At 51.8% G+C, this 22,316-nt stretch overlaps 1 protein-coding gene across 19 annotated transcripts in view; it reads left to right on the top strand.

Moving 5' to 3' along the window:
• The window catches only part of RGS12 (regulator of G protein signaling 12), a 118,128-nt gene that overhangs the window by 62,156 nt on the left and 33,656 nt on the right, over positions 1-22,316 (top strand). For all 19 annotated transcript variants that reach the window (XR_015166052.1, XR_015166053.1, XR_015166049.1 and 16 more), the window contains one exon: positions 1,977-1,998. Coding sequence is in view for 12 of the 19 variants with exons in the window: in XM_086407365.1 (XP_086263491.1) it covers positions 1,977-1,998 (22 nt within the window). In the remaining 7 variants the exon portion in view is untranslated. The remainder of the gene's footprint in view (positions 1-1,976; positions 1,999-22,316) is intronic.

Here is a 22,316-nt window from a genome sequence, read left to right on the forward strand (position 1 = left end):
AGCACGTTTAGGGACCTTTACCTGGATCTGGTCACCCTGTACCAGAGGGCCCCCTTCCAGAGCCTCTGCAGCCGCAGGCCTGCCCTGCTGGCCCTGTCCCCGCTGCCCAGCCGGCCCAGCCTCCCCATGGGCAGCCTGTGCTCACCGGCCACCTTCTCAGCTTCAGGGACACTCTTCTCTCCAGGATCTTTGTGCATTTGGGGGATGTGTGTAGAGATTCTTTACTGCATTTTGTCCAGTCTGCTAAAGCCTGAGTTTTCAGCTTTAGCTGCGACCATACATGGAGTGGACCACGTCCTTCACGTTGGTGGATTTTACATTTTCTGACTTGCTTTTCAGAAGTTATTATTGATGGTGTTTCTACTTTTGTGTATGGCCTTGCAGAGTTTCCTCTCGCAGTCTCAGGGAGTGAGTTGCCTTTGATATTATTGAATTTTCCCAGGCTCGCAGGTGACTTGTGGTAAGCATGGGCAGGAGGACAGTGTCCGTGAGCCCCCGTCCACCCTGGGGAGGGGGCCCCCCACTTCTCCACCGAGAACAGACCCTGCTGTGCAGGGGCTGCTAGCTCCACCATAGCCTGTGCAGTGTTTGTGACCCAGGACTCAAGATGGTGTGAAGCCGTGACGAACCCGATCCTAGGGCAGGATCCTGGAGGCTGGCCCCCGGGGGGAGGAGGGCGGCTCACCGGGCTGGGCAGGGGTGAGCCCCAGGAGGTGCGGCCCCCGTCCTCCAGGTGGGGGCGCCGGCACCGGGGACGGGGGCCGCACAGTGTGTGGGTGTGCACTCGACATGGACCACCCTTTCCTCAATTTGGCCGCGAACACCTGCTTTCACCCCCGGGTGGGGGGCTGTCCCTGGAAGCAGTGGTCTGGCACCTTCTCCCCACCTGTTTGCTCTTGGCCTTGGGGGTCTTGAGACGTGATCCCCGCTGACTAGGGAGGCCCCGGACCTGGGAAGGGGCCCCCCGTCACTCTCCACGCTCTGCTCTCTGGTCTCCCTTCGCTCTGCAGAGAGGAGGGCGTGCAAGGCCCGGGGCTTCTACAGCGGGCTTCTTCTCAGGGCATGACTGCGGGCTGAGATGCCAGGGGTGCTGTCTGCCCCAAGGCCTGCGGGCCCCGTGTGGCTGCCGTGGGGCCCTGCCTGCCTCTGGCCTGCCAGGCTGTGCCTGGGCTGTGACCAGGACTTGTCACAGAGGTGCTGCACCCACTCCCTTCCCGCGGGGCAGCTCCCTGGTGTCTGTGCTGCCTCCACAGGCCCCTTCCCCTCTCCTGGCTTCTCTGGAGGCCCTCCTTCCATGATCCCAGGCACCCTCCCTAGGTTGCAGCCTCAGAACTGCGTTCTCAGGAGGACTTGCTCAGCCGTCCCCATCAGAGAATTGCTCAGTTGTTTGGAGCTCTCTGGACCCTGCCTGTTGTCCCAAGACCTCTCTCCACCGCCTCCTCCCTCCAGGCCTGGCTTGTCCCCACCTGCCTGCCCAGGGTGGCTGGGTCAGAGGTCCGGGCTGGCTGCAGGCCAGCTCCCCTCTGCCACCACCACCGAGGCGGATCTACCCCTGGGTGGGCCTGGGGTGAGAGTGCAGAGCAGGACTGCCATGTGCCCTGGGCCACGCATCACTCTGGATGGACAGAGGGCAGGCCTGCCTCCTGGGCTCGGGTGTGCCTGGCAGACTCAAGCCCGGGCTGGTGAGCCCAACTTCTAAGGCTGCTCTGAGGTGGTTACGAAGCCTGCGGTGTCAGGCGTGCCAGGATCTGTTCTCCAGGGAGGAAGGGGACGGTCGCCCGGCCGCGTCCTGGCCTGGGGGTGGGGCGGGGCTCACCCAGGAAGCAGAGGGCCACGCCCCGGGAGGTGGCCGTGCCCGGGCACCTGCTCCCAGAGCAGGCTCGGCCAGAGGCTGGCTGCGCTCCTCACACGGACGTGCTGCCTTCTGACCGGTCATGAGGCCCAATTAACTCATGTCTCTCTCTCTTTTCTTTCAGTCCGCAACTGTGTCCGATGGGGGTAAGTCACAATTTCTAATGTCTATTTTTTATAATTTTTGACGAAGTTTCAAGTGTGGGGTGTATTTGCTGTTGACTCACTCTGACGTTGTCTTCTCGGCGTTTCCACCTCTGGGGGGTGGGGGTGGTTCACCGGGGCCTGTTGGGGGGCCGTCACCCCCGGGCCCACCACCGTGTTTGGGAAGCCGTCTGTTGAGGACACGCTGTCGTGACAGTGTCTGGGCTCGTCCCCACGTATCCCGTGGGGGCAAGTAAAGACCTGCCGCCTGCGTGGTGGAGCAGCTTGTAGACCAGCGAGCCAGGCTTCAGAGCGCTCGCTGGATTGGGGCGGTTCTGGGAGTTCGGCGAGACACTCAGAGGCTGAATTTCCGTTTCTTAGGAAAAGTTCAGTAGATGATTGGAACCTGTGGGACAAAGAGGAAAAAGCTTTCTTTCTGCCTTTAAGTGATTCCGTTCAGGGGATTCTTTTACTGAAAGGAGGTGGCCAGAGACTTCCTGTTTCATTAAGTCATTCCTCTGATGTAACCCTTATCCCTTTGGCTCAGTGAGTTTTAAAAAGCTCTCCAGACTGACTTGGAGGGTTTCTCCCCAAAGTTCCTTGTTCCTTGTAACACTCATAAAAGTCCTTGTGCTCACAGGTTTGTTTCTTTTTATGTGTTTTTAACGACTCTATTCTGTCTATTGAGAGTTGAATCTTACAGTTTGTTAAAATGTAAAAAGTATCAGCATTTTATTTTCATTTATATGTTAACTTTGGGGGCCAAGAAGTGCCAGAGCTGGGGTCAGGGTTACCCTCTTTATTGTGAGCTGAAGAGAAACCAAGTTTTCTGGGCTTCTATTGTCCAACAACTGCTGACTTCAGTCCCGGGCCTTAGAAAGGGTGGCTGGTGGGTGGAAGGCGGGTGGGCACAGAGCCACCAGGAAGTGCCACCAGTCACCCTCTGCCCGTCGGGGTCCGTCCACGTCCAGAGTGGGAAGTACGAGAAACACGCTGACACCCGACACTGAGACCAGATGGGTCCTAAAGGTTGTGTTCGCAGATTTATTTTTCAGCAAAAGGAATTATGTTAACTTGCCTTATGTACACTGATAATCTTGTCATTTAATCACCTTAAGCTAAGAGTGGAAAAACGTCCTTAATGAAAGGAAATAGGATGTAACCAAACTCAGGGCAGCAGTGAGCGGTTTTACAGTGTTCTGTTCACGTTAGCCTTTCTCCTGTGTGCTCATTTAGGTTTTCTGGTAGAAGGCATTCATTTCTGCAGAAAATTTATTCGTTTGAGAAGTTTATTTAATATGTTCAGTTTAATCATACATGGTAAGCTGTATTCATCTGTTAAATTTTCTTCTGTCAGCAGCAGGCACAGGAACCCCACAGCATTTTATTATAAACTGCATTTTACAGTTTCTGGAAAGCTGAACTTGCCCACTGTGGAAGCCCCAGACTCACGGCCGCGTGTCCTCCGTAAGGAAGTGGGGTCCCGGCTGGTGGCAGTGGCACCCGCCTGGGGGGCTCCCCTCCCCGCCGTCATTCTCCCCCTACCCCGGGCCGGTGCCGCTCGGGACGGCCCCGCTCCGTGAGCCCCGCTGTGGAGAGCAGGGCGGGCAAGGCCGCTGTTTCACGAGCCTGCAGGTCCAGGGCCTGCAGACGACAGCCCAGTGTGTGTGTCCTGAGGAGTTTCCCACTTTCATGGTTTCCCACCTTAGTCTCTTTTCTGATCATAGATAAGGAGAAAACGTGATCTTATTTATTTTACACGTTTGTCCTAGGAGGTATGTGTTATTAAACATGTTCTGCCATCTTTACAAGTAAAAGCAGCTGGGCAGAAAGAGGGCCCCACAGACACCGAGTTAAGGGGCGGGGGTCAGGCTCTGGGGTCTCCCCCTCTCACCCGAGCGTCCCAGCCCCACCCGAGACCCTTCACTTCCCGATACCTGCTTCCTGGGGTCGCCTTCCCCTGTGTGGTTGGCGGCTGGTGAGAGGATCTAGGTGGGAGCTTGGAACGTGTCTCCACGCAGAGACGTCTCACGTTCGTGCCGAGCAGGAGATTCCGGCTCCGGGGCCTGGCGCTCCAGGAGCACACCGCTGCCGTGGGAAACGCGTCCTGCCCTGACTCAGGAGCCAGCTTCAGGGAGCGGCCTCTTCACAGGCTGGGATGGTTCCCACCTAGTCATCCCGTCTAGTGTGGGTGACTAATAGGTCAACACTAGATGTTTTGTGTTCAGTTCACCTTGTTGGTGAGCTCATTGGGCTTACTTACCTGCTGGACTCACTTCACACTGTATGTTTTCCTGTGTCTGTTCTTGCCATGTAGTTAACTCCGTGGCTTTATTTTAAGGAGGTTGGACAATGCCGCGTTTGCAGTCTTTGTCAACCTGAAGTGTGTCTTCACTTTCTCCGGAGTAGAGGGGCCCAGAGCCCGAGACCACCCTGTATGGAGGGTTGGAGGTCAGTCTCTGTGGAGGGCAAACCAGGAGCTGGGCTGAGTCAAGGAGGCAGATTCTGCCTCAAGATCAGGAAGAACATTCTAGCCCTTGAGCAACATTTAAAAATGCAAGGATCTAAAAAAAAAAAAAAAAATGCAAGGATCTGCCTTGTGGCAAATCATGCAGACGTGTATTCGCGCTGCCGCCCCCAGCACTGGGACAGGCAGCGCTGGGAGCTGAGCGGGCAGAAGCCGGGGGGAGGGGAAGCCTTCCCCGTTGGGGGAGGAGTCTTGCAGCCCCTGGACCTGGGCTTTGGCGCGAGGCAGCCTTGTTGTAGTGGAAGCTCATTCTCCTGTTTTCTTTCCTTCTTTTCCTACTCTGGACTGAGCGGCTTTGCTGGGATGCCCCTCCCACCCTGCTCCCACGTCCTGGAAGGGCCGACTGTCCCTGCCGTCCCGGGACCTACCCCTGGAGGCTGGGCAGTTGGGGGCTTTCGGGAGCTTTCGCGTGGATGTGCCCATCTGCAGGCACGGGTCGGGCTGTGGCCCTGGGGGCATGTCCGCACAGCGCGTCCTCTCCGGCTGCTGCAGACACGCTGGCCTGACCTTTCCGGCCTCCATGTGCACTGGTCCCAGGGTCTCCCCACCTTTCTCCGTCTCTGCCTCTTGCAGCCTGGCGCCTCCCGCTTCCTTCCCCGGTTCAGCCCACCTCACCGCTGACCTGGGCGCTGCCCACGTGGTGGGCAAGCTTCCTCCCCAGGACTCCCCTGGGTGCGCAGACACACGGGGGCCTCGGGGGTCTCACACAGCACCGTCCGCTGCCAGTGTCTCCCTGGCCGGGGGCAGCCCCCCCAGAGCACTGTGCTGACCACCCAGCCCTCACCTGAGGGTCAGCCCAGGCTGCAGCCCCTGTGACACTGCTGACAAGGTCCTGCCGTTTAGTGGTTTGTCCGTGTCACTGTCTGCTCCCTCCACCCAGAGACGGAGCCCTCTGTGCGGTGGCTTCAGGGGTGTCCTCGGCCCCCAGCACAGCAGTCACGCAGGAGTGTCTGCTGAGTGAGTGTGGGGTTCAGGTTTTCCTGTGTGGCAGCCGCAGCCAGGGCCTGGGGGCTCAGTAAGACCCGCACTAGGCTGTTAGGGTGGGGGCCTTCTTAGTAATATCCTCTTAAAAAACCAGGCAGGCTCGGTAGAATCTGTTAAAATGCAACAGCAGACGGGTCCTCTGGACTCATGGGGTGTAGCCCACCCTCTGGTGATGCTCCAGCTTCCAAGGCTGGGGGACCCGAGGCAGCCGGCTTCCACGGGAACACCTGCAGTTTCTTTTGTCTTTCTCCAGAAGCTGTAGTTTACCACCTCTGATTAACGGACAAATAGTTTCAAGGTAGAGTGTGAGCTCCGTGCCATAAATGAATCAGCAGTACTTTGCAACATTCAATTATTGTTCTAACAGAAACTGGCCTTCAGAAATCGGGAAGAATACCCGAGACCAGAGACGTGCGTCCTCCAGCTCTGTTTGTTTGCTGAACGGAGACATTCTTTGAGTTTGTGTGTACCCCCTGCCCTGCCCTCTCCATCTGCCTTTTTCCGACAATGCGCAGCTTTGGTCAAGCAGTAGGGACTGAAGAAGGGGGCAGGTTAGAAGAGGCCGAGAAGGCCGCCGCGCGGGGCTCCGTGGCCCCCGGCAGCCGAGGAGCCTGGCCGCCCAGCCCGGGGTGTCGCCCAGCGAGGGGCGCCGGCGTTGGCCCGTGAGCTGGGCCTGGCCTCAGCCAGCGCGGTCCGGGGGCCCAGGACGTGGGGAGGGCCGAGGTCTGCGGGCACCGCGTGCTGGCCCGTTCCTTTGTACCTGGTGGCTGAGCGCTGTGCTAGCTGGTTAGGACTGGTGGTGGTTGTGGGCCGTATGGCGTGCTTCTGGGTGTATCAGGTTAAGCCGATGATGCTTTCAGGGACCAGGACCCTGTCGTAAACCTGGGCTGTGAGATGCCCTCAGAGAGAAGCAGGCTGTGGGTGAGCTCAGCGCCCTGCATCCTGCTCGCTGCCCGCCCCTGCATGTCACCCTGACTCACCTTTGATACCAGCAGCCTCTTGCTGCACAAGGCTTTCTTTTTCCCTTTTAAAAATGGTTTTATTTTGCTTTTTTCCAGCTTTACAGGGGTATAATTGATAAAAGATTGTGTGTTTCGGTACATGATGTGATATGCTGATGTCCATACACGTGGCGGCAGAGTGACTGCAATGAAGCTGATTAACACCCTTGCTGCCGCACGTGGTACCTGCTGTGTGTGACTCGGGCCCACTGAGGCCGACCATCTTCGCAGACAAGTGTACAAAACACCGTGGTTAATTGTAGCCACCACGCCGCAGGTCCTCCCCTCGCAGCAGAAACTCTGATCCCTCGGCCTGCATCTCCCCGTCCCCCGCCCCAGCCCCCGGCAGCCGCCGTCCTGCCCGCTGCTTCAGTGAGCTTGAGTGCTGTGGTTTCCACAGACAGGAGAGCATGCAGTATTTGTCCTGTGTCAGGGTTGTATGTAGCATGTCCTCCAGATTTATCTACGCTGCTTCGCAGGCAGGATTCCCTTCTTTTTAAAGACTGAATAATATTCCTTTAATGGAATTTTGGGATGGAATATTATAACGCCATCATCTCCATCCATTCATCCGTGGACACTGAAGTTGTCTCCGTATCTTGACTGTTGTGAGTAATGTTGCAGTTAACGTGGTGATATAAACAGCTTTTGAGATTCTGTTTCATTTGCGTGAATGCCCAGGAATGAATTTCTGGATCACGTAGTCGTTCTAGTTTTGATTTTTTTGAGGGACTTCCCTACTGTTTTCCACGGCGGCTGCACCCGTGTCCATTCCCACCAGCAGTGTGGGAGGGTTCCCTTTTCTCCACACCCTCCTCAGTGTTTCTCTCTTGTCCGCTTGATAACAGACACGGCTGCCCACCAATGGGCGTGAGGTGCCGCCTCGTCGTGATTTCGCTTTGCATTTCCTCAGGACTACTGACGTTGAGCGTCTCTTCATGCACGTGTTGGCCATTTGCATGTCTTGTTTGTCAAAGTATATGTTCAACTCAGGTTTTTTGCTCATTTTTAACCTGATTATTTGGGGTTTTGTTATAGAGTTGTATGCATTCCTTGTATATTTTGCATACTAATCTTTCTTCAGATAGGTTTGCAAGCCTTCAGAAGGAATCCTGGCCACGCTGCCACCGGGAAGCAGTTCAGACCCTCAGCTTCTTTGCTGTGCCCCCACCCCAGGCCAGCTCCTAAGAGCCTGAGAGTGTTGTGTCCCCTTCTTCTTTGGGGAGGTGTGTCGGCTGTATTCAAAGGCAGTTCTGTTGTAGAGGTTGTTTCCTGTGTCTTTAGTTTGATTTTTCAGACACACCTTGCCTCTTTTTTTTTTTGCTTTTTAGTCGTTTTGCAACAACCTTGATTCTGTCCTCAGTCTCATCGTCTCTGCGTTTCCCCCTTTCGCTCATAGAACGTGTTTTCCCCTTTCTCTCGTTGTTCGGTTGCTAAGTCGTGTCTGACTCTGTTTGTGACCCCTGGACTGCAGCTCACCAGGCTCCCCTGTCCTTCACTATCTCCCAGAGCTTGTTCAAATTCATGTCCATTGAGTCAGTGATGCCATCCACCCATCTCATCCTCTGTAGTCCCCTTCTCCTCCTGCCCTCAGTCTTTCCCAGCTCAGGGTCTTTCCCATGAGTTGGCTCTTCACATCAGTGGCTAAAGGATTGGAGCTTCACCTTCAGCATCAGTCCTTCCAATGAATATTCAGGACTGATGTCCTTTAGGATTGGCTTGATTGATCTCCTTGCAGTCCAAGGGACTCTCTAGACTCCTCTCCAACACCACAGTTCAAAAGCATCAATTCTTTGGTGCTCAGCCTTCTTTATGGTCCAACTCTCATATCCATACATGACTATGGGAAAAACCCATAGCTTTGACTAGACAGAACTTTGTTGACAAAAAATGATGTCTCTGCTTTTTAATGTGCTGTCTTTTTAATACACTTTCCTCCCTTCTATTAGCATGAAGTGATGGGACTGGATGCCATGATGTTAGTTTTTTAAATGTTATGTTTTAAGCCATTTTTTCCACTCTCCTCTTTCACCCTCTTCAAGAGGCTCTTTAGTTCCTCTTTCTGCCATTAAAGTGATATAATCTGCATATCTGAGGTTATTGATAGTTCTCCCAGAAATATTGATTCCAGCTTGTGATTCATCCAGCCTGGCATTTTGCATGATGTACTTGGCATAGAAGTTAAATAAACAGGGTGACAATATACAGCCTTGTCATACTTCTTTGCCAATTTTGAGCCAGTCCACTGATCCATGTTCTGTTCTAACTGTTGCTTCTTGACCCATATATAGGTTTCTCAGGAGACAGGTAAGGTGGTCTGGTATTCCTTGTCTCTTTAAAAACTTCTAAAGTTCTTTAGGCTATGTTTTCTTCCAGACCAGACTTCGTGTTTGCTTTTTGCATATTATATACCGTTCTTTATCTTGTCAGCTCACCCATCCATCCATCCATCCACCCATCCATCCACTTACTCATCTATCAATCCATCCACTTACCCATCCATCCATTCACCCATCCACCCACTTATTCATCCCTCCATCCGCCGTTCATCCACTTACCCATATATCCCTCCATCCCTCCATCCATGCGCCAGCCCGCCCGTCACCTGTCTGTCAGCCCGTCCTCCCATCTGTGGGTGTGTGCAGGCCCCACAGCCCATCACTGTGCTTTCTGCCACAGACATTCTTGAGCCCAGAGAGACCACAGCGCTGGGCTCCTGTCATTCCTGCCTCAGCCAACCCCTCAGCACCAGCTGGGCTCTACGCACGAGGGTGTGTCCTTGACTTTCCCCCTTGTCCCTGTTCTCCTGCTGTGGTTGGAATGCTTAGAGTTTGGTTGGTGCACCTTGCTTCCCAGGACGCCTGCCAGGGGCTCGGGGGTGGGTCAGACGCAGAGCCTGTCAGAACCTTCATATGCTTTACCTTTTCTTGGCGTTTTCCACCTTTCCTCTTTTTCTTGTTTGAAGCTAATGGCCTCAGACCATGCCCTCTGTTTTGGTTGTTTTGCTAGATCGGTGGCTGATCTGCAGTCCCTCCGTTCCAGCCCGCGGGTGCTGGCCGCCGGGAAGCAGTCTGGCTCTTCTTCAGGTGCCCACACTCCCCCGGGGCTGCTGGCTGCTTGTTTGCTTGGTCTTGTCTTGAAATGACGTTCAGTAGGAAGCGGAAGAGGACAGTGGGTGGTCAAGAGCGGCGCTCCCGGTCCTCCTGACCTCCCGCTCCTCCAGGAGCCGTGCGGTGAGTGTCCTGGGCGGGCAGAGCGCTTGGAGGGCCTAGCTCCTCCCCACGCCTGGCCGGGGCTGCACCCAGCTCAGGGGCCTGGCTGCCTGGCCCCATCTGCCAGGGTTCTGCTTGCTCCATGACCTGCTGGACACCCACCCAGGGAACCCTGCTGAGCAGAATCTGGGTCAGATCCGACCGGGAGTCCCCGTTCCCTGCCTCCAGGCTGGGGGTGCTTCCCGCCACCCGCCCAAGTCCAGCCCCAGCCCTCCACCCGCTTTCCCTGCGCCTTACGTTCACGGCAAACTGTGATTTCCAGAAGGGGCTCGTTACTTCAGGTGCTGGCTAGAGGGTCCTTCCTGTAACACCTTCCCGTGTGAGACGCTGCGTCAATGCACAGAGGTGCCCTGGTGCCTTGGGCGTTTGCTGGAAAGGGCCGACTCCCCCGCAGCTCCTTGGTGGGCGCCTGCCCCCAGCCCAGTGACATGCGTGCAGCAGGACCACAGCTGAAGGGAAGCTCACGGGCTGGAGCCTCTGTCTGTGTCTCGTCTTCACTCACGACATCTCCTCCCCTGCCTGGTGGGTGGCGGGCAGCAGCGAGCCCTGTGGCCAGGCTGCTTCCTGGCCTCTTCTGGCAGGCCTGGCAGCGAGGCCTGCATGCCTGTTAATAGCCGAGGGAGTTAAACTGCCCCCTTCTTCAGAATGTCAGGTACTACAGCCTCTCTTGTTTGTGCAAATGAATTTGCATTCTCGAGCATTACAAAAGAGAAAGACTGATGTAAAGGCTCCAGGGTAGTGCCATGGTAGGATTTGTGCAGGGTAGTGCCACGGTAGGATTTGCATAGAGTTCTGGTTGTAAAGGTTCCAGGGTAGTGCCACGGTAGGATTTGTGTAGAATTCTGGTTGTAAAGGTTCCAGGGTAGTGCCATGGTAGGATTTGCGTAGAATTCTGGTTGTAAAGGTTCCAGGGTAGTGCCATGGTAGGATTTGCGTAGAATTCTGGTTGTAAAGGTTCCAGGGTAGTGCCATGGTAGGATTTGCGTAGAATTCTGGTTGTAAAGGTTCCAGGGTAGTGCCATGGTAGGATTTGCGTAGAATTCTGGTTGTAAAGGTTCCAGGGTAGTGCCATGGTAGGATTTGCGTAGAATTCTGGTTGTAAAGGTTCCAGGGTAGTGCCATGGTAGGATTTGCGTAGAATTCTGGTGAACTCATATTTTCCTCGTCAGAAAAATAGTGCAGCCTAATTGCTCATTTTCAAAAATGTTTGCTAAATAGTAGAGATGGAATGGTAATTTGTAATTTGCTGTGTGAGAGGGGTTGTTTAGAGCAGACGTCTTTATTTTGGTTTAATATGTCACATTCCTTATGGTTTGCTTTGAACCTAAAAATTATACCCAGAGTAACATAGTGTATTTATAGGGTTTGAAGTACTAAGTATTTTGTAAATATGAGTCAGACTTAGATTTTCGCTTTTAGAAGCATAGAATCTTGATTTCTGCCAAGATTCTTTGTGATGTGCTTCTTTCCAGTTCTGCTAGAGAGTTTTTATTAGTAATTATTTATACTGTTTCCAGCAAACAGAAGTTCAGAAGTCATAAACCAGTGACCTCATACCTTCGCCCCAGAAGCCCTGCTGGCTGACACTCGGGTGTGTTTGCCTGAGGCCTTTCTTGCACGATGCTGCAGTCACCGTGGAGATGGTCCGCTCTGTGTCCCTCCTGTCCACTCCCCGTCCTTCCTCAGAGGCCCTGCCTGGACCCAGGTGTGTGTCCTTCCGCTGCAAGGGATGGTCCGTTCAATTGCCAAGGGGCGGCGTCTCCTAGGGAGTCGTGGCTTGAAGAGCAGTGTGAGGATGGCTTAGCGGCCGCGTGTCCCATCGGGAGCGGTCACCCTGCAGCCCTCCCCCCGCACGCAGCCTGAGCTCCCCCCTCACACGAGTGTTCACTCAGGGTTTGTGTCCTTTCGGGGTACGTGTTCCACTTCAATGAAGAGTTTACTAAAATAATTAATATTGGTTTAAATGCTTGAAGGTCTCTACCCAAGAACCTTCAACGTGGTCTGACATTTTTATCAGGAGAATACGTGTGGAGTCGTTGAGAGAAAGTATCACACAGATTGGGTTGAAAATCTGATTTGCCCAAGTCATTGAGGGGAAGAGATCTAAAAGCTGACCCTGAGGTTGGGGAGGGCTCGGTGGCTTGTCTCCAGGGCTCGCTGGGCGCTTTTGTGGTTATGAGGAGAGAGTGGATGCCTCTGGGTCTGCCTCCTCTACTTGTAAGGTTTTCCCTTTTGCTGACCTTCAGCAGCTTAATTATGGAGAGTCTTGGGTGGGTCTTGTGTGCCTGCCACTTGGGGTGCATTGAGGGTCAGAGATTGTTCGTTCTTCTCCAGCTCTGGGGGCTTGGGCTTTTCCTGCAGGCCACTGGGGCTTGCTCAGTTTCAGCCTTTTTTCTTCTCCATGTGCTTCATGTCTCATAGTTTCTTTTGCTCTGGGTTCGCTGATCTCTTCTTCAGTGTTTAATATGCCATTGGTTCCCTCCTGGGGACTCTTGCTTCAGAGGTTGGTTTTCTATTTCCAGCAGTCCTTCTCTGACCTTGTGTAACCCTTCACTTCCCTCCTCATAAGTTCATGCTTTCCTTTAAACTCTTGAGCACATTTACAGCATCTCAGAGTGTCTTCAAGTCTGTATCTGCAGACTCATCCTTGCTGTCCTTCATGAGTCCGTTCTACTGACTGATTTTCCCCCTGGGTGTGGCTCTCATTTCTGCATCTTTCCTTGGCTAGTGATTTTCCAGTGGGTGTTCGATTTTGTTATCCTCCTTTGAAGAGTGTGGGGGTTTGATTTAGCTGGCTGTCAGGCTACTTGGGGATTGGCTTTATCCCTTTGAGGCTTGTTTTTAGGCTTTTTAAAAGGACAGATCTAAAGTAGCTTTCACTCTAAGCTTAGCCCCACTACTTACGGCTGACACATGTGGAGTCTCCTTCGAAGGCCAGGTATTCAGCCAGAGCTACTGGGGACTCAGAAATCTCAAAACCTGGGCGAGTTCTGGGAGCACGGAGTCTGCAGCTCCCAGCTGTGCCGTTCCTGGCCTCCCAGGGCTGCATCCTGTGTGCGCACGGCTTAGAATTCAGCAACAGACTCGGGTCTCCCAGATTGCTTTCTCCACTGCTCTTTCCTCCCGGCACCTGCGAATCCTGGCCTGGCCTAACCCTGCTCTCTGGTCTCTTCTGCTGAGTGAAGAGCTGTGATCTCCGTGAGCGCCCCTTCCCTGTGCAGACGTGTGGAAAGTGCCTCCTGGCAGACAGCGGGCAGCTCAGGGCTCGCCATGTTGATTTCCACCAGAAACCAGAGTCCAGACTTTGAAAGCCATCGTTGCGTGTGTCTTGCCTCGTTTTGTAGTGACATGTCACCGGCAGGAGGGGAAGTCCTGTCTCAGTTACTCTGTCTTAGCCAGATACAGACTTCTCATGACAGCCTATAAAATTCAGAGCAAACCTCAGGTCATGACACTTCCCTGCACAAAGAGCTTCAGTGACTTCCCATTACCTATAGTGTAAGAGTGAGCCTCGCCACCCAGAGAACCCAGGCTCATACCTGCAGCCCGTCCTTGGCGTGTCCACCGCCCAGCTTGGCACTGAGCAGCCCGCGATGATCACACAACCCAGCCCCGGAGCCCCACGAGCTCTGAGCCTCTGTGGACTGGCACCGGCAAGCCGCAGCGTCGCCAAGCCACAGCGTCGCCCTCCCGGAGGCAGAGCTCGGGCACAGCCCAGGACGACTGCAGGCGATCAGCTCCTGGGAGTGAGGGCAGCCACCCGGCCTGCAGCCCCCTCGTTTGTGCTGTTGCTGACTTTCACAGTGAGCGCTGAAGTCTCCCAGAATACGGAGGAGTGTCTCTCCAGAGACCCCAGGGGGCCCAGGAACTGCCCTTCCTCTGACAGGAGGGAACTGGGGGCCCACCCCCTCGGGGGATTTCTGGCTTGTCCAGCACCCTGTGGAGAGAGCAGAGGTGTAGTTAGGTGCTGGGTTGGTCTGTGGATGGTGATGCTGAGGTGTGGGGACTCTGGCGATGCCGGGCTGTGGTCACGAGCTCTCAGGACACCTCACACCCCGTCACTCCTGCCTCCTCACTGCAGCCTGGAGCCCTGCTGGCGTGTGGCTCCTGCTGGCCCAGGAGAGAGCTGGTCCTCTCTCCCATCCCCGTGTGAGGTGCTCGGAGCTTCCATTCAAAGGTTTAAGAGCAGCAAAGCCTGACAGTCCAAACCTGGCGTGGTTTCCTGCTTCCTGCAATCTGCCGACACCAGCGACGAGTTCCCGTCAGGAGCCGACAGTGGAGATGTGGCTGAACATGGGGCGGACAGGCCTGGCCGGGCTCCCGGCGTGTGTCCTGCTGGTGGCAGGAGGCCGCGGGGCACGTGGAGCCAGAGCCCCCGCCCCAGCCCACTCCAGGCTCCGTCCCCCTCCTTGGGGCAGCGCCAGCCCCTCCTGGACAGGTCAGGGTCTGTGTAGCGACCCCCACCGACCACGGGAGCTCGGGGCACACGCAGGGTGCCCTCACTCGTGACCTGAGTCGCCAGCTTGGCCAGTTTGGATTTATAAAATGTAGGTAACACATCTAGGAAGGAGAGTATCTGACAGCCGGTGATTAAATGTCACACACAGTTACGTTTTACATTCGTCACTTCATGGCAAACAGGAGGAAAAGCGCAAGCAGCGACAGACTTTATTTCCTTGGGCTCCAGAATCACTGCAGACGGTGACCGCAGCCGTGAAATTAAAAGACATTGCTGCTTGGAAGAAAAACTGTGACAAACCTGGACAGTGTATTAAAAGGCAGAGACATCACTTTGCCAACAAAGTCTGCATAGTCAAAGCTATGGTTTTTCCAGTGGTCGTGTATGGATGTGAGAGTTGGACTATAAAGAAAGCTGAGCACTGAAGAATTGATGCTTTTGAACTATGGTGCTGGAGAAGACTCTTGAGAGTCCCTTGGACTGCAAGGAGCTCCAACCTGTCCATCCTAAAGGAGATCGGTCCTGAATATTCTTTAGAAGGGCTGATGATGATGCTGAAGCTCCAATACTTTGGCCACCTGACGTGAAGACCTGACTCATTGGAAAAGACCCTGATGCTGGGAAAGATTAAGGCAGGAGGAGAAGGGGATGAGAGGATGAGATGGTTGGATGGCATCACTGACTCAGTGGACATGAATTTGCACACCCTCCTGGAGATGGACGGCGCTGGGTTCTGGTTTAGCTTGCAGGGCTGTGACGACGGGTGGGTTGAGCAGCGTTCGTGTCTTGCTGGTACTGGCCTGTCCCCTCTTATGAAGTGCCCGAGCAGGGCCTCTGCGCATTTTCCTCATGGACCATCTGCCTTTCCTTACTGGTTTGTGGGCAGTGCTGACACATGTCCTGGGACTGATTGTCACGTTGGGCTCGTATGCTCGGGTGAGCTCCCTGCAGCTTGCTGTTCAGTCTCCTCACGCTCTTTTGATAACTGAGTTTCTCATCACTTTCCTTTTCTTCTGATGCTTTTATATCCTTTAGAGCAGCAGTTGTCCTTCCCAAGACCATGAAGGTGAAACCATGAAGGTTCTATCTTTTACGGTGAAACCTCTGGCCATCTGATTTTTGTATGGTGTGAATTAGGGGACGGGCTTCATTTTCCCTGTGAAGCTGGTGGCCCAGTTCCATCTGTGGCAAAGGCGAGCCTCTCCCCGCCGAGCAGGCGTGGCGTCTGTCAGGTGGCCCCGTCTGTGGTCTGTTCCTGGCCTCTGACCCGCTGGTTGCTCTGTTGTTGGATCAGCAGCTTGTGTCGTGATTACGCCGTCTGCCTGCACTCAGAGGTCTGCTTGTGCAGTCTTGAGACGCGTGGCATTTATTTGCACGTTTAGGAGCCATTAGTGGGTTGCCGGCGGTTTTCCAGACTCACCTTTCTTCTGTCTGGGCTGGTGGAGACACAGGACTTCTGGAATTCGTGTGATGCTTTCGCTGGCAGTGGTGGCAAAAGCCACGCTGATATTAGGACAGCTGGGTTTTATGTTTTGTGGCCGTACCTTTGTGATCTTCATTCTGTCTTGTTTTCTAAAAATCTTCAGGTCATTCCCGCAGGAGTAAATGCTAAATCTGGCTGGGTGTGTTTGCCTTTTAAAAAGCCATCCCTTTTAGATGAGTTAGCCTCTACCCTATCTAAAACCGGCAGGAAGTGAGCTGACTTCGGGCCCGTGTGTCGCCCTCAGACACGCGGTTGTTCAGAGGAGGGAGGGAGAGTCTTGTAGCGTATAAGGCTTTGTGGGGACTTGTGTGTAAGGTGACCAGTTATCCGAGAGAGGCCAGTGGACAGGCCGTGTCTGCCTCTGCTGATGGCTGGGCTGGTCTGCTGCCCACGGGCGCTGGGGCACTTGCCAAGCTGGGCGGCGGGGCCTGGTCGGACCAGGGGCCTGCGTGTGGGAGCGGAGCCGAGCCCCAGCCGGTGGACTGAGGGGACCCCTGGTATGAGTCTGGGGGTGGGAGGAGCCAGGAAGAAGCCGAGAAGGAGCCACTGGGGCTGTGGAGCCCTGGAGAGGATGGTGAGAAGGAGCCGCTGGGGCTGAGGAGCCCTGGAGAGGATGGTGCTGTGCCCGCGAGACCTCCACGGACAGCGGTGACGGCGTCGGCGGGGCGAGGGGGGCAGGCCCGGGAGAAACGGGAACGGGGCAGGGAGACACGCTCCGCTCTGGACCTGTGACTCTGGAGATGCTTCTCAGACTCCAGATGGGACCGTGGTGTTGAGAGTGGGGTGGGTAAGTGCGGATGCTAGAAGCGGTCGGGCCTGGAAGTGTGAGCTGGGGGTTTTCAGTCGGCGGGCGGGTTTAGTGCTGTGGGAGGCTTGAGTGGTGGGAGGTCATGAGAAAAGACGAGGCCCAAACCTGCGCGATCAGTGGGCAGTGGAGGGTGGCTGGGACGCGCGGCGAGGCTCGAGTGGGGCAGCTCAGGCCTCTGTAATTTGGGCACCGGGACCACTGTGCAGAGTCACTGCGAGAACCTCAAGGCCCTTGGAGCAGCACGCGCACGCACGTGATTAGGAGCCGCCAGTTTATGTTAGCGTCCCTGCTGCTGTCTTCACTGCATTTCTGGTGGGAGTGGCTCTAGGAGGGGGTAAGACTTCCTAGAAGGACTAGGCAGAGAGAAGAACCCAGGACAGGACACAGGGCAAATGGAAGGAGGAAACGGCCTCAGAGGAGAAAAGCTCTCCGTTTAGATTGTTTAAAATTCAAAATTAAAACACACAGGAAGATTGAAAAAATTAAATGAAATTAATCTTTTTCTTGTGTAGATTCTAAGAAAAGAGAATATTGGTATGGCGATAATAACATCACACAAAATAATTCAAGTTAAAAACCTATAAAAAGAACAAAGCAGGCAATATGCACCAAAAATAAAGAGTCTCTCACTTATCAACAAAGTTAGATGGACTACAATAAACATGGACAAGTATTCTTAGGGGAAGGCTATGCTATGCTATGCTTAGTTTCCAGAAACTAAGAAATAGAATTAGAGCACAGAGTATTTCAGACAACTTATATACATACACACATGTATTACATTTTATACACACACACACATATATATTACACCCAGTAGAGAATATACTTTTTTCTCCAAAGGCACATGGCGTATTTACCAAAGTTGACAATATTCTACTCCAGAAGTGCAGTTCCTACCAATTAAAAATATGTTTATAGCATACAGGTCACATCTACTATCAGCAGTGTAATTAAACAGCTGCTGCTGCTGCTAAGTTGCTTCAGCTGTATCTGGCTCTGTGCGACCCCATAGACGGCAGCCCACCAGGCTCCCTGTCCCTGGGATTCTCCAGGCAAGAACACTGGAGTGGGTTGCCATTTCCTTCTCCAATGCATGAAAGTGAAAAGTGAAAGTGAAGTCGCTCAGTCGTGCCCAACTCTTAGCGACCCCATGGACTGCAGCCCACCAGGCTCCTCCGTCCATGGGATTTTCCAGGCAAGAGTACTGGAGTGGGGTGCCACTGCCTTCTCCGGTAATTAAATAGAAGCCAGTGGAAAAAAAGACAATACAAAATAATCTGTATGTTTTAAAGTTTAAAACTATATTTCCAAATAATCCATGGGTCAAGGAGAAAATTAAAATGGAAATTATAATACAGTTTAGAACTGTTTAATAATTACAGTGCTGTACATTAACACCATTGAATATAGTCAAAGTGGTTTTCAGAGAAAATTTTGTAGTATTAAATATATATATTATAAAAAAGAAAAGTTGGAAGATATAGGAAGTAAGCTTTCAACATAAAAACATAAGGTGGGGAAAGCATAACAAACTCAAATTAAGATTAAGGAAATAATAAGGATAAATTAGAAATTAACAAAACGGCAAACAAAACAAACGGTATATAACTGATCAGACAAAAAAAGAAGTCTTCAGTAAGTATGACCAAGGAAAAGAGGGAAAATATATCAAGAATGAAGAAGAAAGAAGACAAAGATGACATCAAATACAACAGAGAAGTGAAGTTACAAGAAAATTCTATGAATAACTTTATACTAATGCATCCGATTCATCCATTCAACAGTTATTTTTAGAGCTCCTACTTTCTTCTAAAAATTGTTTTGTGCACTGGGGATATATTGGTGAACAAAGTCCCTGCCTTCATGGGATTTACATTTCAGTAAGGTAATATCACACGGGCTTCCCTGGTGGCTCAGAGGTTAAAGCGTCTACCTGCAATGCGGGAGACCTGGGTTCGATCCCTGGGTCGGGAAGATCCCCCAGAGAAGGAAATGACAACCCACTCCAGTATTCCTGCCTGGAGAATCCCATGGACGGAAGAGCCAGGTGGGCTACAGTCCACGGGGTCACAAAGAGTCGGACACGACTGAACGACTTAACTTTCAGCTTAACTTTCAACTTTCAAGGTAATATCACAGTCACATGGGCAGATTGTGTTGTACGAATAGATTAAAGGGGTAAGACTATATGATTATCACAATAGAGACTAAAGGGAGTATCTGATAAAATTAAGCCCCCATTCTATTTTTTTAATTGAAATATAGTTGATTTACAATATTATATATTACAGGTGTACAATACACTCATTCATAATTTTTAAAGGATATACACCGTTTATGGTTATCACAAAGCATTGGCTGTATCCCGTGTTGTACATAATATCTTGTAGTTCAGTCACTCAGTCGTGTCCAACTCTTTGTGACCCCATGGACTGCAGCATACCAGGCTTCCCTGTCCTTCACCATCTCCTGGACTTTGCTCAAACTCATGCCCATTGAGTCCGTGATGCCATCCAACCGTCTCATCCTCTGTCGTCCCCTTCTCCTCCTGCCTTCAATCTTGCCCAGCATCAGGGTCTTTTCCAGTGAGTCAGCTCTTCCTGTCAGGTGGCCAAAGTACTGGAGTTTCAGCTTCAGCATCAGTCCTTCCAATGAATGTTCGGGACTGATCTCCTTTAGCACGGACTGGTTGGATCTCCTTGCAGTCCAAGGAACTCCCAAGAGTCTTCTCCAGCCACAGTTCAAAAGCATCAATTCTTTGGTGCTGAGCCTTATTTTTGGTCCAGCCCTCACATCCTTACATGACCACTGAAAAAAACACAGCTTTGGCAAAGTGATGTCTCTGCTTTTCAATACGCTGCCTAGATGTCTCATAGCTTTCCTTCAAGGAATGCGTGTCTTTTAATTTCATGACTGCAGTCACCATCTGCAGTGATCTTGGAGCCCAAGAAAATCTGTCACTGTTTCCACTTTTTCCCCATTCGTTTGCCATGAAGTGATGGGACTGGATGCCGTGATCTTAGGTTTTTTTTTTTTTTGAATGTTGTTTAAACCAGCTTTTTCACTCTCTTCTTTCACCCTCATCAAGAGGCTCTTTAGTTCCTCTTTGCTTTCTGCCATTGTAGCGGTGTCATCTGCGTGTCTGAGGCTGTTGATACTTCTTGCGTCTGGACTGCAGCTGTGCTTCATCCAGCTGATGTTTTGCATGGTGTACTCTGCATGTGAGTTAAATAAGCAGGGGACAGAATACAGCCTTGTGCTCCTCTCCCAGTTTTCAGCAAGTCTGTTGTTCCGTGTACAGTTCTGCTGCTTCTGTGCAGTTTTCTCAGGAGGCGGGTCAGGTGGTCTGGTATTCCTGTCTCTAAGAATTTTCCACAGTTTATTGTGATCCACACAATCAAAGGCTTCAGTGTAGTCAATGAAGTAGAAGTAGATGTTTTTCTGGAATTCCCTTGTTTTCCACAGGGCGGAGTCTTAACCACTGGGCCGCCAGGGAAGACCCTCGTCGCAGTATTGTTACGATGCCTGTGTACAGTGACTGCTGTGGGTTTACAGAATGCTCCAGCGGCCTGGTTGAGGAGTTTTGGCAGCATCCTATGCCATTAGTACCCGGCTGTGGATGGAGGTTCGTAACGTACAGGAGGCTGTGATCAAAACCATCCCCAAGAAAACGAAATGCAAAAAGGCAAAATGGTTGTCTGAGGAGGCCTCACAAATAGCTGAGAAAAGAAGAGAGGCAAAAGGCAAAGGAGAAAAGGAAAGATATAAGCATCTGAATGCAGAGTTCCAAAGAATAGCAAGGAGAGCCTTCCTCAGTGATCAGTGCAAAGAAATAGAGGAAAACAATAGAATGGGAAAGCCTAGAGATCTCTTCAAGAAAATTAGAGACACCAAGGGAACATTTCATGCAAAGATGGGCTCGATAAAGGACAGAAATGGTATGGACCTAATAGAAGCAGAAGATACCAAGAAGAGGTGGCAAGAATACACAGAAGAACTATACAAAAAAGATCTTCACGAGTAAGATAATCATGATACTATGATCACTCACCTAGAGCCAGACATCCTGGAATGTGAAGTCAAGTGGGCCTTAGAGAGCATCACTACAAACCAAGCTAGTGGACGTGATGGGATTCCAGCTCAGCTATTTCAAATCCTAAAAGATGATACTGTGAAAGTGCTGCACTCAATATGCCAGCAAATTTGGAAAACTCAGCAGTGGCCACAGGACTGGAAAAGGTCATTTTTCATTCCAATCCCAAAGAAAGGCAATGCCAAAGAATGTCAAACTACCACACAATTGCACTCATCTCACACGCTAGCAAAGTAATGCTCAAAATTCTCCAAACTAGGCTTCAGCAATATGTGAACCATGAACTTCCCAATGTTCAAGTTGGATTTAGAAAAGGCAGAGGAAACAGAGATCAAATTGCCAACATCCACTGGATCATTGAAAAAGCAAGAGAGTTCTAGAAAAACATTTACTTCTTCATTGACTAAAAAGCTAAAGCTAAAGCTTTTGACTGTGTAGATTGCAACAAACTATGGAAGATTCTTCAAGAGATGGGAATAAAAGACCATCTTACCTGCCTCCTGAGAAACCTGTATGCAGGTCAGGAGCCAACAGTTAGAACCAGACATGGAACAAAGGACTGGTTCCAAATTGAGAAAGGAGTATGTCAAGGCTGTGTACTGTCACCCTGCTTATTTAACTTCTATGCAGAGTACATCATGCAACATGCCGGGCTGGAGGAAGCATAAGCTGGAATCAAGATTGCCAGGAGAAATATCAATAACCTCAGATACGCAGATGACACCACACTTATGGCAGAAAGCGAAGAACTAAAGAGCCTCTTGATGAAGGTGAAAGAGGAGAGTGAAAAAACTGGCTTAAAACTCAGCATTCAATAAACTAAGATCATGGTTGCATCACTTCATGGCAAATAGATGAAGAAACAATGGAAACAGTGACAGATTTTATTTTCTTGGGCTCCAAAATCACTGCAGGTGGTGACTGCAGCCATGAAATCAAAAGACAGTTGCTCCTTGGAAGAAAAGCTATGACAAACCTAGATAGCATAATAAAAAGCAGAGATACTTCTTTGCCAACAAAGGTCTGTAGAGTCAAAGCTATGGTTTTTCCAGTAGTCCTGTGGGAATGTGAGAATTGGAAAGAAAGCTGAGCGCTGAAGAATTGATGCTTTTGAACTGTGTTGGAGAAGATCCTTGAGAGTTCCTTGGACATCAAGGAGATCAAACCAGTTAATCCTAAAGGAAACCAGTCCTGAATATTCATTGGAGGGATTGATGCTGAAGCTCTAATACTTTGGCCACCTGATGCAAAGAGCCAGCTCATTAGAGAAGACTCTGACACTGGGAAAGATTAAAGGCAGGAGGAGAAGGGGATGACAGAGGATGAGATGGTTGAATGGCATCACTGGCTCGATGGACCTGAGTTTGAGCAAGCTCCGGGAGTTGGTGGTGGACAGGGAAGCCTCACGTGCTGCAGTTCATGGGGTCACAAAGAGTCGGACACGACTGAGCGACTGAGCTGACTGATGACTGCGCGTTACAGAAGGGAGAGCGCCCTGCCCAGCCAGGAGGAGTCGGGGCGCTTTGTCCAGGACTCAGCTGTGTCAGGTAGAGCTGGGCTGGAGACTCCTGCTCCTCAGACGTAGCTTGCCACAAAGCAGACTTTGAACAAATATGTGTTGAAATGTCCATCTTAGTGTCCCATGCAGTTTTAGGATGGCAGCGTGAAGAATGGTTGGTTCCTGGTGTGGT

This window comes from Bos grunniens, chromosome 6 (assembly GCF_055505025.1).
Source record: "Bos grunniens cultivar Pamir isolate PY7600 chromosome 6, Bosgru_T2T1.0, whole genome shotgun sequence".
NCBI classification, from domain to species: domain Eukaryota; kingdom Metazoa; phylum Chordata; class Mammalia; order Artiodactyla; family Bovidae; genus Bos; species Bos grunniens.